Source organism: Pantherophis guttatus, chromosome 7 (genome assembly GCF_059756535.1).
Source record: "Pantherophis guttatus breed Tessera chromosome 7, ASM5975653v1, whole genome shotgun sequence".
NCBI lineage: Eukaryota > Metazoa > Chordata > Lepidosauria > Squamata > Colubridae > Pantherophis > Pantherophis guttatus.
Window position 1 is genome coordinate 58228509 of NC_142069.1, and position 15051 is coordinate 58243559.

A 15051-nucleotide genomic window follows, 5' to 3' on the forward strand; every position below is an offset into this window, starting at 1 on the left:
AATTACCAAAAACTATAGGCTGAAAAAGAGGCCGGAAGTCCTGTCATGGCCATTGCCGGCCATCCTGTTCTTTGTGCTGGCCATGCCCCATTGCCAGACCCAGCCAGGAGAACGACCTGCTGTGCCAGAAGGATGGCATCGCAGCGGAGCTTCTCAGAAGGCAGCCGGATTGCAGTGTCCCTTTAAGGTACTTTGACCTGGGGGGGGAAGGGGGCCATAAAAGGACAGGCTGCAGGAGCTGCCTTTTCTGCCGGTTCTGTGGGCGTGGCTTGGTGGGGTGACATCGAGTTGGCCATGCCCACTTGACCTTGCCATGAGTGATGTTGAGTTGGCCACACCCAGTCAGTCACATTACCACACCAAGCCACGCCCACAGAACCAGTAATAAAAAAATTTGAATCCCACCACTGCCTGCAGTACTGTACTCTAACCACTGTGCCACCGTGGCACAGTGGAATATGAAAATATGTATAGTTTGGGATTGAAATGTTGGGATCTTGGTGTTTCCTAAATTTGGTTTTATTCTTGCAATATTTTATTATCTAACATGAAACTCAGCAGCTTTCTTCTGTGCTGAATGTTGGAGGCACAGGATTTCATAATTCACAGTAACTGGATTCTCAAAGTTAGCTTTTGGTCATGTCACAGAATAAATTCTGTTGGCTTTGTTGGGGCTTTTTTGAATCAGAGAAGGGGTTGCCCAGTTTTGCATTCTTAATTTGTCATTAGATAAATTATAAATTTACAAATTGAATTATTGGATCACATTGAATATATATCTAATGTTGAATGAGGGAGGATATAAATTTGCATGAATTCTTATCAGAGCTGTGGCTGTTGCAGCAGTTGCTGCTGCAGGTCATGGGCCAAGATTAGTATGAAAGCTACTGGTTAGGATAAGGTCTGATCCATCTGTTGGGCTAGCCTCTAGCTGGTTCATCATCTGGATCTGATTCTGGATGATGGGTTTGCAAGAAAGTATTTAGTCAAGATCTAATCCTTGATTTCTAGGGAAAGGTTTTCCTCCCATATGGATAGGAATATCAATCAATCAGAATCGAGCTGGAAGGGACCTTGGAGGTCTTCTAGTCCAACCCCCTGCTTCTAGTCCAACCCCCTGCTCAAAAGGTTGGAGACCAGGGGTCTCCAACCTTTTGGACCTCAGGGACCACCAAACTCATAATTTTAAATCCCGTGGACCACTGGGGAGGGGGGGAGACTCAGCCGCCTTTTGGGCCTACCTGCCTGCTTCTGCGAGGCCTTCAGGTGGGAGGCCCGAGAGAAAGTGCCTGGTCCAGGCACACAGCTTGGAAACCTCTTTTGTGTTCCTTCTCTCAAGAAGCTTGGTCAATCTGAGTGAAGGAAAACGAAGACAGGCAGACTGACGGTGGCTTGCTGACATTGGTGGGAAAGTCAGTCCCATATTCCAGAGCTGTGGTAGTCACAGGACTGGCCCTTTGGTCATCCCAGAGCAGCTCCTCTACCCGGATGCACCAGCCTGCAGTGGAGCTGCCTGCTCCCTGACAGGCCAGTGCACCCGGGTGGAGGAGCTGCTCCAGGATGACCAAAGGGCCAGTCATGTGACTACCACAGCTTTGGAAAATGGGACCAGGCCATGGTGGGGCTGGAAATCTCTGCCATAGGGGGTGGCATGTGCAATGTGCAACTTTGCAGGTGGTGCAACATGCGAAAAGGAGCACAGCCCTTGCTGGCCTGAATGAGATAATGGTGCTGTTACAGAGGGAGGGTGGGGGGGCCCAAGCAGGCTGAAGTGGCGGTGGCGATGGCTGGAAGGTGCAGGAGTGAAGTGCCACTTGCATTTGCATGGCATCAGCATTCCGCCTTCACCATGGTATATTTGTGCCAGCTGGTGGAACCCTTGTCTCCTGCTGTTTGGGGCTCAGAGTGGTAAACTGCATCCAGGAAGCTCTACAGCTTTTTTCCATTTTATCATTTCTTCCCTACATTACATAACTGTCCTATTTTAAATTTAATCAGCATCAACCTAGAATCTTAACCGGTGCTCCATTATTATTTTTTGCACAACATTACCAAGGCAATGCAGCAAAGAAAGCAAAGCTAATAAATCTCAGTTCCCCCACTTTGTGCTAAAATTTTTTAAAGAATTTCTACTCATTTCCATTTTAAAAGTATAGGCATATGTATGCCTGGGATTTATCCACCAATCCAATAGAAAGCCCGGTGTTTCTAAATCTTTGTTTTGTTTTTAAATTGCACAGGCAAAGAAAGCAGGTTGGAAGCAAATGGAGGACTTGGGAAAGTAATGATTGGGGAAAAAATTAATGAGAAAAACAGAGATGTCTAGAAAGGGACAGCTGATGTAAATAATAATAATTTTTAAAAATCACAATCAAAGGGGATTTTGGCAGCTAACACTGGAAAAGCCAGCTTTGGAAAGCGCCAGCTGGGTATAAAAAGAGGAAGGGGTCTTTTTTTCCCCCAGAAAGAGCCACAGGGAAAGAAGGGGGAAGAGCCAGTTGGCTTTGTGAGGAAAAGTCGGGCAAAGATACCTCAAAGATATCTCCAGGAGAAGGAGGTTTCCGCCTCCTCCTCCTCCTGGAACCGCTGCTGCTCTTCTTCCTTTCTTCCTGGCTGTAGCCACCCAACCACTGAAGATCCAGTATTTCCACCTCATCCAAAAGGCTGGCTGGGGGCAAAAGGATGGAAGGGGTGGTGAGGGCTTTGTGGGATCCCCCTAATGGGGGATGGCTTGAAGTACACAAAGGGCTTGGCTTGGCATACGAGAGCCAGCACTGGGCTCGACTTGCCGGCTGGAGGAGAGCTACTGCGGGGGGACTGATGAGGGGGCACTTGGGGCTCTGAGCAGTAAGCCGCATCCAGGAAGCACGACAGCAGAGAGAAGCAGCCGGAGTCAACCCTGGCTTTGCTGTCCATTGCAGATGCTAGATTGGCCCCCTGCAAACTCTCGTCTTGCGAGGAGCCCGGCCAAGGTTTCCTGTGCCGCTTCAGCGAGTGCTCCTTGAGAGACGAGAGTTTGCAGGGGGCCGATCTAGCATCTACAATGGACAGCAAAGCCAGGGTTGACTCCGGCTGCTTCTCTCTGCTAACAGGCGGCCAAGCTAACTGCCTGATGGACCCCATCCTGTCTCTGGGAGTCAAAGCGCTGAAGCGCGAGCAGCGCAGGAAACCTTGGCTGGGCTCCCTGAGAGAAATGCAACAATTTCTCTGTGGACCACCAAAACTTTCTCACGGACCACCAGTGGTCCACGGACCACCGGTTGGTGACCGCTGCCCTATACCATTTCAGATAGGTGGCTGTCCAGTCTTTTCTTAAAAACCTCCAGTGATAGAGAGCCCACGATTTCTGAAGGACAGCTTTTACACTGGTTAATTGTCCTCACTGTTAGGAAGTTTTTCCTTAATTTGAGGTTGCTTTTCTCTTTGAATAGTTTCCATCCATTATTTCCTGTCTTTGATTTTTGCTCCAGGGAGACAATATAACTCCCTAGATGGACTGCCTAATCTGCAGACTATACTTTCTGTTCCCTTAAGAACTGAATCTCGTATCACCAATATTCACCTTTTTTTCCCTAGGGAAGTCTGGAATACTTTTCTTCCTGTCACAAGAATGCTGGGTTGTGCCTCTTTTTTAGAAACTATTGATGAATGCTCTTTTGTAAGTGTCTGTATATTTTCTTCCAGTGGGAGGCTACGAAAGCGATTGTTCAGTTCCAGAGGGGCTTCATTGGAGTGGGCTGGGTTAGTAGGGGTTTTGCTCTTGGGTGTTGTTGTTTCCTTCTAAAAGTGACATGTTTCCATTGGTCTTGTTCTTTAGATACATATGTAGGCTTTTTTTACAGAAGCTTGTTTGTTCCCTATTGTGTTCCATTTGGGTGTATCAGTTTTCTTCTTTATGTTCATATATGGGGTCATTTTTAGAAGCTGTTTGCTCCCTATTGTGTTATATTTTGGTGTAGTTTTCTTGTTTAGGTTGGGATTTCTCACTTTGTTCATTGAGTTTCAGAGTGGCTAGAGTTGCCTCTAGACACTTTACTTTTTCTTCTAATAATTCAAGTAGTTCACATTTGATACATACATAGTTTGGTTTTGTGTGGGCATAAGCTGAAACATATGACACACTTTGCAAGTCACTATAGTGGCACTCTCTATTTCCATTACTTTTTTTTCTTTGTTTGCTAAAAAAATAAAAAAATTCTAAAAATTAAGTATTTTCCTTATTGCAAAGTATCAATTTACAAGGCTTCTTGACCTTTTGTTCTCTGTCTTGAAAAAATTCATCTCTATCTTCCCTGTTTTAAGCACCTATTTTTCTTTCTGTGATTCTTTATTTTTTCCTCTTAGATTAAAAATGTAAACATTTCTAAAGAATTAAAATAAATAATTTTTTTCAAATGTTTAGTTGACAAAAGAAATTGAAAAATTGAAAAAAGAATTTTAAACTTGAAAAAGATTTAAAAATTGAAAAAAGAATTTAAAATTAAAAATATTTAAAGTTGAAAAAAGATTAAAATTTGAACAAATAATTAAAAATTTTAAAAAAATTTAAAAATTGAATTTTTTTTTTTAAAAAGCCCATGATTGGAGACATGCCACTTGCGGCCCAGCCCAGCCAGTGGGTGGGCAGCCGGCCCTTGTGGGAGAGGCAGTTGCTGCACTGGGGCCAAGAGAGGCGGTGGTGGTGGCACTGCATGTGTAACCCCGGGACATCTGCCCTCTCTCCCGGAGCTGCCGTTCCAGAGCTTGCCTTCGCCTCTGCAGCCCACTGGCCCCTCTTGTTCTTCTCTTTCTTGGTGCAGCGCTTCTGCTTGTTGGGCCACTTCCCTGAAGCCGGCAGCTCCGTGGTCAGCTGCTTTGCTTTTTCCCTCTTGAGGCTTGCGCAGCAGCACTGGCATGGGGGAGGCAGGCCCTCTGCTGGTGCTTATTCGGTGCAGCTTCAGGCAAGCCAAGGGACAGTGGGACGAAGGGGCTGGTGCATTGGGATCGCCTCTGCCTCCCCCATGCCTCTGCCCCAACCTTCTTCTGGACTGGGGGCCGGGGCATGGAACTGGCGGCGATAATGGTGGCATATTCAAAAAGGGGAGTGGCTCCGGTAACTTTCACTTGCAAGAAGCCTGCAGCCGCTGCATATTTCAGTGCTTGCCTTTCCTGACAGCCAGCTGCGGGAGGAAGGTAAGGACACACTGTGTGGCAAAGGGAGTGCGAGCGGCGGCTCTGGGGCAAGACCAGAGTTGGGGAATGGTGCATTCCCCAACCTGGTTGAAGCAGGAGGCAAGCAGGCAGTGGCTCCAGGGCCCCAGGGAATGGCATGTCCCTGGCCCCCAGCCCCCGACCCAAAGCGAAGGGAAAGCTGGTGGCGAGCGGGCAGTGGCTCTGGGGAAAGGCCATGTTCAAGAAGGGGAGCAGCTCCGGTAACTTTCGCTTGCAAGAAGCCTGCAGCCACTGCATCTTTCCGTGCAAGAAGCGCCTCCAGGAGCACTGAAAAAAAGAGAGGATGCAGCTGCAGGCATCTCACAAAAAGGGAAAAGGCAGAATAGAAATTTAAAAAGTTTTCCTACCATGTTCTGTGGCCATGGCTTGGTGGGGGGGTGGGTCATGTGGGCATGGCTGTGAGTGACATTGAGTTGGCCATGCCCACTCAGTCACAGGACACACACCCCCACCAAGCCACACCCACAGAATCAGTAGGGAAAATTTTTAGATTTCACCCTGCACAAGAGTATTATTTTTATTGCAGGCAGGACTGAAGTTATGCATTTGTCCTCACCAAAGCATATAGAAATTAAAGACCTTATAAAGGTCTGGGTTTCTTAATTAAAATTCTAGAATTTTTCCTCCTGTCTTTCTGTGTCAAAAGTTATTTGAACATTCTCTTCATGGCCTTGGAAGTATCTGATATATGTTAATATAATGACTCCTTCTGTCTTGTGAACTACTGTTTCTTTCCTCACTGGAATAATTTCTATAATTGCTAGGCTATTTTCAGTTGCTTTTTTTTTCCAGCTACTATTATATATGTCATAGTATTAGTATATATGTCAAACTAATCTCATTTTAAAATATTGAATATGAGAACACATGAATATACCTTCAACAAGAAGTTGTGCCCAGGAAATCAAAGTATTTCTTTAATGTGCCTACTGATAAATATGTCAGTTTAGAAATGTAGCCTAAGAACATCAAAATATTTTGGATTAAGCAGAATCTTTCAAAAGGGGATTTCTTCTACTTATCCATTATATATATATAATGGTAATTGAAAAACAATTCTTTTTTCATCCCTTCAAGACTGTAAAACTTTTCTTTTTTTATTTCTTTTAGGGGGAGTTTGTTTCATGTCTTTTGTCATTATTGCGACAAATGACTGACAGACATTACCAGCAACTCCTTGACAGATTCAAGACAAGAGACATGCTGAGAGTAAGTCTTTTTCTCCCCAGGATTGATTATTTATTTATTTATTTTATAATTTGTGTGATCTCTTGACATAGGGTCAGTGATATAATGTATCAACCAGCACAGCTTTGATATAATGGTCAAAATAATTAGTAGAAGCAGATAACATGTTTAGAAAATCCTTATAAGAATAATAAACAATAATATACTAGTTTTATCTATATAAAGTTCTGAAGAAGCTTCTTGGATGAGAAGCGAAACATCTTCAAGGAAAAACAAAAGAAGTCCAGTTGCCTCTTGAAAAAAGCATCTTTGGGACAACCATGACATGGATGACTGAGAATCTCCATAGACATTTAGATATGCATTTAAAGGAACAAAAATTATCTTTCCAGAATAAAGGAACAGGCATTGGAAGAATTCAGCACTGGTTTCTCTGGTCTATTTCTCACCTCAACTAAGAACCCAAACACATTTCTAATAGTATAAAAACATATCTATCATGTCAAATGTGTAATATTATTGAATATTCTATGTTAATCAAAGATGATTAATACGATGAACTTTGATAGCAGATTGATAGATAAATACTCATATCTGCAGTCTTATTTGTATTTCAAGCAACCTTATAAATCATAGTTATCAATCAATAAAACCCTGTATGCACAATGGGTATATACCGCTTTTCCCTGAAAATAAGACCCAGTCTCATTTTCTTTTGGGCTTGAAAATAAGCACTCAGGCTTATTTTCAGGGAGGTCTTATTTTTGTTAAGTGCAGGAGGCAGTGAGTGCGGGGGCTGATGGGAGTGGGAGCACAGCTACTGCTGGCATCGCCTTCTCTGTCCCACTGTCTGCTTGCCTGCAGTTGCAACGAACCAAGTTCTCAGCATGCCCTGGCCTCCACCAGCTCTGCCTGCTGCCCCAGCTTCTGCTGGAACACTTCTCGGCTGGGGGGCCTTGCAGGGGCACTTTGCCCTTCTGACAGGGTGGTTGGAGGCTGGAGCATGCCAAAAGCTTGGCCCCTGTCTGTGGGACGGAGAGGGCGGGGCCAGTGGTAGGTACCCAAACACTTTTTGCCCAGAGGGAAATAACGCTTTGTCTGCTTGCAAACCATCATTTCAAACCGTCCCCTTTGTAAACACATGAAACTTTGAATCTCTGTCATTTGTCCATCTGGGCAAAAAGTTCTGCTATGAGCAGCTTTCTCCTGTGAGCAGCTCCACCTGCTCTATCAGCCTCGCAGCGTTCAGCCCTGAGCAGCTTCATCGACGCTACGAGCCTTGCAGCGTGCTACAAACGACTCCACCTGCCCAATGAGACTCATCGTGTCAGTGGAGCTGCTCGTGGCACAATGCTGTGAGGCTTCTTGCACTAGTGGAGCCACTTGCAGAACACCACAAGGCTCATTTGGCCGGTGGAGTCACTCACGGCACAATGCCGCAAATCTTTTTTTAAAGAGTTTTTTATTTTTTAAGACAAACAAACATTTAATACATCAATCATCCCTCCCCTGTGACATCTCAGTATTTTTTTTTTTTTAATTTGATTTATATGCCGCCCTTCTCCGGAGACTCAGGGCGGCTTACAGTGCGTTAAGCAATAGCCTTCATACTTTTGTATATTTATACAAAGTCAGCTTATTGCCCCCACAAACTGGGTCCTCATTTAACCTACCTTAGAAAGGATGGAAGGCTGAGTCAACCTTGAGCCTTGGAGAGATTCGAACCAGCAGTAAATTGCAGGCAGCTGTGTTAATAACAGGGTGCTTTAAACCACTGTAGTACCAAGGCTCTTATTGACTTCTTCAGTTCTTTTTATTCTTCTTCTTCCAACAGTTTCTTCTATCTTAATCGTCATCCAAACCACTATAAAAGTTCATTCCTATAACCATATTCTTGCCATCAAATTTTTACACATAGTTATAAAATTAATCATTTATATCTTTTCCAACCAGCAATAAAAATAATTCCATATTCTAAAGTATTCTAATTCTTCCCTATCCTTAATCATCAAAGTTAATCTATTCATTTCTGCACAGTCTAAAAATTTTTTTATTACTTGTTCTTCCAAAGGTATTTTCTCTGCTTTCCAATTTTGAGCATAAACAATTCTTGCAGCTGTTATTACATGTATAATCAAGTAAATATTTTCCTTACTAATTTTTTCAGAACGGATACCCAATAGGAACAACTCTGGTTTAAGTTCAATATGTAGCTGTATCATTTCTTCCAACCAGGTTTTAATTTTATTCCAATAGTTTTTTGCTTCAGGGCATGTCCACCACATATGATAATAGGATCCTGGTAGTTGGTGTGGTAGTTGGTGACATTTCCAACAGTTCGCTGATTTGTCTTTAAACATTTTTGCTAACTTCTCCAGTGGCATATGCCATCTATAAAACATTTTATATTGGTTTTCCTTATATGCGGTGGACATCTTTAATTCATAGTTCCTTTCCTATAGTTGTTGCCATTTTTCAAGTTCAATTGAATGTCCAAAATTTCTTCCCTAAGCTATCATTGTTTCTTTTACCTGTCCTCCTCCAATTCAATATATAGCAAAAACTTATAAAAAAAATGTATTAAATTTTCTTCCATTCCTGTGAGTATCCTATCCAATTCAGTCTTTTCCAAATAAAAACCATGTAACTAAGCATCTTTTTCATATCTAGTTGTTATCTGCATATACATATACCAATCTGTCTCAATTCCCTGTTCTTCCAATTCTTGTTTCTCTTTCAATTCCCCCTTATCCGTTAATAAATCCTTATATCTAACAATATTTCCAAAATTAAAAACATTTGGGTGTATTAAAGCTTCCATCGTTGATAACCATATTGGTATTTTCACATAGTATTTATCTCTAACCTTCTCCCAAACCAACACTGGAAGGGCATGATTTGCAACTGGGTTGCATGCTTTTTTGTGATATGGTAGAAATAAGATACATACATACTTTCATAGACATTATATAAGAAATGCATTTCTTATATAATGTCTATGAAAGTATGTATGTATCTTATTTCTACCATATCACAAAAAAGCATGCCAGCCCAGTTGCAAATCATGCCCTTCCAGTGTTAACAGCCTTATATTTCTTAGTTCAATCCATTCTTTCAGCCATGTCAATGTTGCTGCTTGGTAATATAATTCCCAATTTGGTAAATCAAATCCCCCTCGCAAGCTCGTGTCTTGTAGCATTTTCAAACTTATTCTTGCTTTTTTCCCTTGCCATATAAATTTCCTCATTATTTTATTCAGATGATGAAAGTATGTCTTTTCATTTTTTATTGGCACCATCTGGAATATAAATAACAATCTTGGTAATATGTTCTTCTTTATCAATGCAATCCGTCCCATAAGTGATAGTTGAAGATTCTTCCATTTTTCCAAATCTTTTTCAATTTGTTGTTTTAATTTATAATAGTTTTCTTCCTTTATTGTTGCACATTTTGAAGTTAAATGTACTCCCAAATATTTAACTTTCTTCACAACTTGTATATCTAACTTTTCTTTTATCTCTCTGTTTTGTTTTTCTGTTGTATTTTTCATCAAGATTTTTGTTTTGTCTTTGTTTATTTTCAAACAAGAGACTTTTCTATATCTTTCTATGTGTTCTAATAGTTTAGGGCCTGTTGTTTGTGGTTCTTCTATAATGAATACCAAATCATCTGCAAACGCTTGTAATTTATACTCCTCTTTTAATTTTCATCCCTTTTATCTCATCATTTCATCTAATATTTCTGTTTAGGATTTCTAGAGTCAGAATAAACAATAGTGGTGATAGTGGACTGTCAGGGTGGCAATTAATCCCATTCTGCTTTTGGGTAATTGCACCTTGATTAGAGAATGGATCGTGACCTTCCCTTGAAGTATACTTTAAGAAAATAAACCTGAAGATATATTTTCTAAGAAAAACTCATTTATTTGTTATAAAGAAAATAAAACATCTTACTAATCTAATTAGTTACATCTTGGCAGCTTTCCCGGCCACCTCTCTTGGCCAGAGAACAAAAGAAAGATAGAAGAACGTGAAGGAATGTGGACATGTGCAGTTAGCTACTGATAAGAACTTGGCAAGCTACAGTAAGTCTGAAAGTTCAAAAATAAAAACTCATCTGGTAAATACAAAAACGCAGTGACAACCCCTTCTTTGCCAGTTGAGCGAATATCAGGACATCATCAAATAAGGCACATCTTCTTACGCAGATACTCGTGTTGAGCTGCTGGAAGCGGTTTGTTGAGCATATCAGCAATTTGATCATGTGTAGATACATACTGCAATTTTACAAAACCTTTTTTCACTAATTGTTTTATGTTTTGATAACGGATGTCAATGTGTCTGGACCTAGAACCTGTGAAATGTGATTCAGAAATATAAACCACCAATTCATTGTCTTCCATCATGGTGATTGGTCAGATTGGACGTGCCCAGATATCTGTGACCAAAGCATCAAACCACATTAGAGAATTACCTGCATCTGAAACACAACATATTCAGCTTCGGTAGATGAACAAGAAACAAAATTCTGCTTACGCACTTGCCAATAAACAGGACATCCATTTAAGAACATCATATAACCTGAAATACTTTTATGTGATTTCTTATCACTCGCCCAATTAGAATCTGCATAACAACATAATTCTGCATAATCAGTATGTGTTGGTTCTAACAATAACTTCATATGTTTAGTGTGTTTTAGGTATTTCAATAATTTCTTAACACATGACCAATGAAACTGTTTTGCCTTACCTACGTGTCGAGATAAGAGATTAACACTAAGTGCAATGTCGGGTCTGGTCCAACTACTAATGTACAACAGTGACACAATAACTGAACGATAAAGTGTTTGATTCTCGAACTCAGGACTTGCTTCATGTGTTAAGTTGTGAAAATCTGTTTGCATGGGTGTCTTTGTTGTGTTAGCATCCTTCATGTTGCAATGATGCAAAATTTGTTCAGTTTTATCCTCTTGTGAAAGACTAAACCCCTTCTGTGTTTTGTCAATCTGAACACCTAAATAAGTGCTAATATGACCCAATGATTTCAATGTGAAGTATCTCTGCAAAGCTTTGGCAAAAATTTCACTCATTTTCTTATTTGGACCAATATAAACAATATCATCAACATAAACAAGAACTATCTCATATGCATTGTTAGATCTTTTTGTGAATACGTACTCATCAGTTTCAGACTTAATAAAGCCCATTGAATTTAATTTGTCAGTAAGACATAAGTACCACATTAAAGCAGACTGTTTCAGACCATAAAGACTTTTGTTTAGAAACCAGGTATCCCCTTCTTGCTGTCGGAATCCTGGAGGGCCTCTCATGTAGATCTCTTCATCTAGGTCTGCATGTAGATAAGCTGTGTCAACATCGAACTGGAAAACTTCTAAACCAAGAATAGTTGCTGTTGCTAAAGCAATTTTTACATTCTCAGTTCGGACTGTCGGTGAGTAGATATATGTGTAGTCCTCAGGATAACGTTGAGCGAAACCCTGAGCTACAAGTCTGGCCTTGTACAATGACTCACCATTTGGCTTTTTCGGCATATTTGTAAAAAATAATTAGCGTACCTCAGTAACTAAAAACTAATTGCCTATGCGCTTATCATCAAAAGTAACAAGCAAGGAAAGAACCATAAATCAACCATCGTCCTGCTACCAGGTGTCAGGGTGGCAATTAATCCCATTCTGCTTTTGGGTAATTGCACCTTGATTAGAGAATGGATCGTGACCTTCCCTTGAAGTATACTTTAAGAAAATAAACCCGAAGATATATTTTCTAAGAAAAACTCATTTATTTGTTATAAAGAAAATAAAACATCTTACTAATCTAATTAGTTACATCTTGGCAGCTTTCCCGGCCACCTCTCTTGGCCGGAGAACAAAAGAAAGATAGAAGAAAATGAAGGAATGTGGACATGCGCAGTTAGCTACTGATAAGAACTTGGCAAGCTACGGTAAGTCTGAAAGTTCAAAAATAAGAGCTCTTCTGGTAAATACAAAAACGCAGTGACATGAACAACCTTGTCTAGTCCCTTTCATTATATTTATTTTTTCCGTCATATCTCCATTCATCATTATCTTAGCAAATTGTCTATCGTAGATTGTTTTTATGGTATTTATAAATTTCTCCATAATGCCACCAATGTCTCACTGGTGCTGCCACTCGTGTGCACGATGCCACAATACCGCAAGCAACTCCACCAGAGCAATAAGCCTCATGGCATTCTGCCATGAGCAGCTCCATTGGCAAGAGGAGCTTCGTAGTATTCTGCTGCAAGCAGCTCCACAAGCAGCTCCCCTGGTGAGACAAGCCTCATAGCATTCAGCCGTGAATTGCTCCAACAGCACGACAAGGTAAGCAGGTGTGGGGCACATGGGGAACCTTCACTCCGCCACCCCTACCATAGCTTTATTTTTACAATTATGTCTTGTCCCAGCCAGACATGGGCAAGGCTTAACTAGGGCTTATTTTGGGGGTAGGGCTTACATTGGTGCAGGTGTGAAAATCGGACTAGGGCTTGTTTTTGGGTTAGGTCATATTTTCAGGGAAGCACAGCATAACCGCTACTGCCTAACACAAATCAGAAACTGATTTTATTATGATGTCATAATTATGATGTCATAATTTTGTTACGGCTTGCTACCTCAAAATTGCATTATTTCAATAGTCATTCATGTTGTGCCGCATTTTCAGTTCATGATCATATACTAAATGTCAATTTCTTTGTAACATTGCAAATCAAAGGCAAGGGTGGTTTTGTCAGTTGCCAAGAATATCGTTGTAGAGGGATTCCTTTTGTGGCCCTCTTGGAACGTCTCGGAACAGCAGTCCATTCTTCTTCTGCTTCGTCCTCATCCTCACATTCGTCGCTAGTGTCAGCATCCGCGGCTTGTGAAAATGGAACATCAGGTTGAGAAGAACCAGTGGACGGAACATCTGCCCGTGAATCTTGATCATCAGGCTGTGTGGCATTAGTAGTATCATCTCTAGGAAAATAAACTCCAGGATCATTGGAATGAAGCCTGGACCAGTCAACATCTTCCTCAAAATTAGCAGATTGGGAAATCACAATTACATGTTTAGAGTCAATAAATTTGCTCCATTTTGAGTTGTCATCAATACCCATAAATCTCAATCTCTTTGCTGCTGGACCTCCTTTTCTTCTTTGAACTAAGGGAATGTTCACCATACCATATGAACCAAAAATATGGATGTTTTTGAGATCGGGCTTGTACCCATACAACATGAAGAAAGGAGTCTGATTTATTACACTGCTCCAAGTACAGTTGACAATGTAATTTGCTTATTTGATAGCTTCACCCCAGTATGGCATACTAAGGTTGGCGTCTTCTAGGAAACAACGCATCATGGTTTGCAGGACCCCTTGTCGTCGTTCTATGACTCCGTTATGAGCCAGTGTGTAAGGAGCCGACGTCTGATGAAGAATTCCATTCTTACGCATCCAGTCCTGGAAACGCTGAGACATGAATTCAACATCACGATCACTCTGGATTCTGGCGATGCGAGCTTGGTGTTGGGTAGAAACAAGAGCTGCAAAGTCTTTAAAGATCTGAAAAGTCTCAGATTTTTCTTTCATAGGATATACATATTCATATCTAGAATAATTATCAACAATTGTTAGAAAATATTTTCTACCACCAAGTGTTGGCGGAAAAGGACCAACTATGTCAGTGTGAACCAAATCAAAAATGCATGTTGACAGGCGTGTAGCGCGTTTGGGAATGGCTGCTGCTTTGGATTTGGCTTTCTTGCAGACAGCACAATCCAAAAACACCTTACACCCCTTTAGATCCAAACCTTTTGCGAACTCCGGCATCTTCCTAAGAACACGGAAACTGGCATGCCCCAATCTTCTATGCCATTTATGGATACACCTGGAATGCAAAGGTTTACCAGTTAGTGAATTCTCAACATTAACAGTTTTATGAGGAACCTCAGGCTTTCTCTGAGCAACCTGTTTCCTTATTTTCTTTTTGTTGGCTTTAGGAGCCTTTGGAGTAGCAACAGGATCTCTCTCTGGAGCATCTCTCTCTGGGCCTGTGCTCTCCCTTTTTGGAGTTTGTATACTTGCCTGTGTTTGTGATTTAGGCTTTGGCTTTAAGTAATAAACACCACCAATTAACATGGCTTCAGCAACAATATCTCCATTTTAACTATGTAACTTGCTTTTTCAAGGTGGTGAGCCTGGAACTTTAATGCTCTAGACAAATGACTCTGACTAAGCAAATTACTAGTTGCTGTTAGTATATAATAAACATCAGGAATGAATGCATCAAGCTCTCCAAAATAAACAGTTCCTTTTCCTTTGACCTGACAAGGATGATTGGAAAAAGAATAAATTTCACGTAGTTCAGGTTCAGGCTCGTGCATCTCTGTGAAAAGTTCCTTTCTGTAGGTAACAAACAATTCTGCACCACTGTCCAAAGTCCACAGGAGTCGTCATTCATAGTCATTCATGTTGTGCCACATTTTCAGTTCATGATCATATACTAAATGTCAATTTCTTTGTCCTTAATGACACGTATGTTCCATAACTAGGAATCCTTTGGGTATAAATTAATGTGGATAACCATAAAATATATCTCAATTTACTGTGCAATGTAAATGAAACCTCTTGGATG

General features: G+C 41.1%; 1 protein-coding gene across 12 annotated transcripts in view; it reads left to right on the forward strand.

Moving 5' to 3' along the window:
• Nucleotides 1–15051, forward strand: part of DOCK4 (dedicator of cytokinesis 4) — a 627777-nt gene that overhangs the window by 339182 nt on the left and 273544 nt on the right. For all 12 annotated transcript variants that reach the window (XR_015728984.1, XM_087874154.1, XM_087874155.1 and 9 more), the window contains one exon: nucleotides 6322–6420. Coding sequence is in view for 11 of the 12 variants with exons in the window: in XM_087874154.1 (XP_087730280.1) it covers nucleotides 6322–6420 (99 nt within the window). In the remaining variant the exon portion in view is untranslated. The remainder of the gene's footprint in view (nucleotides 1–6321; nucleotides 6421–15051) is intronic.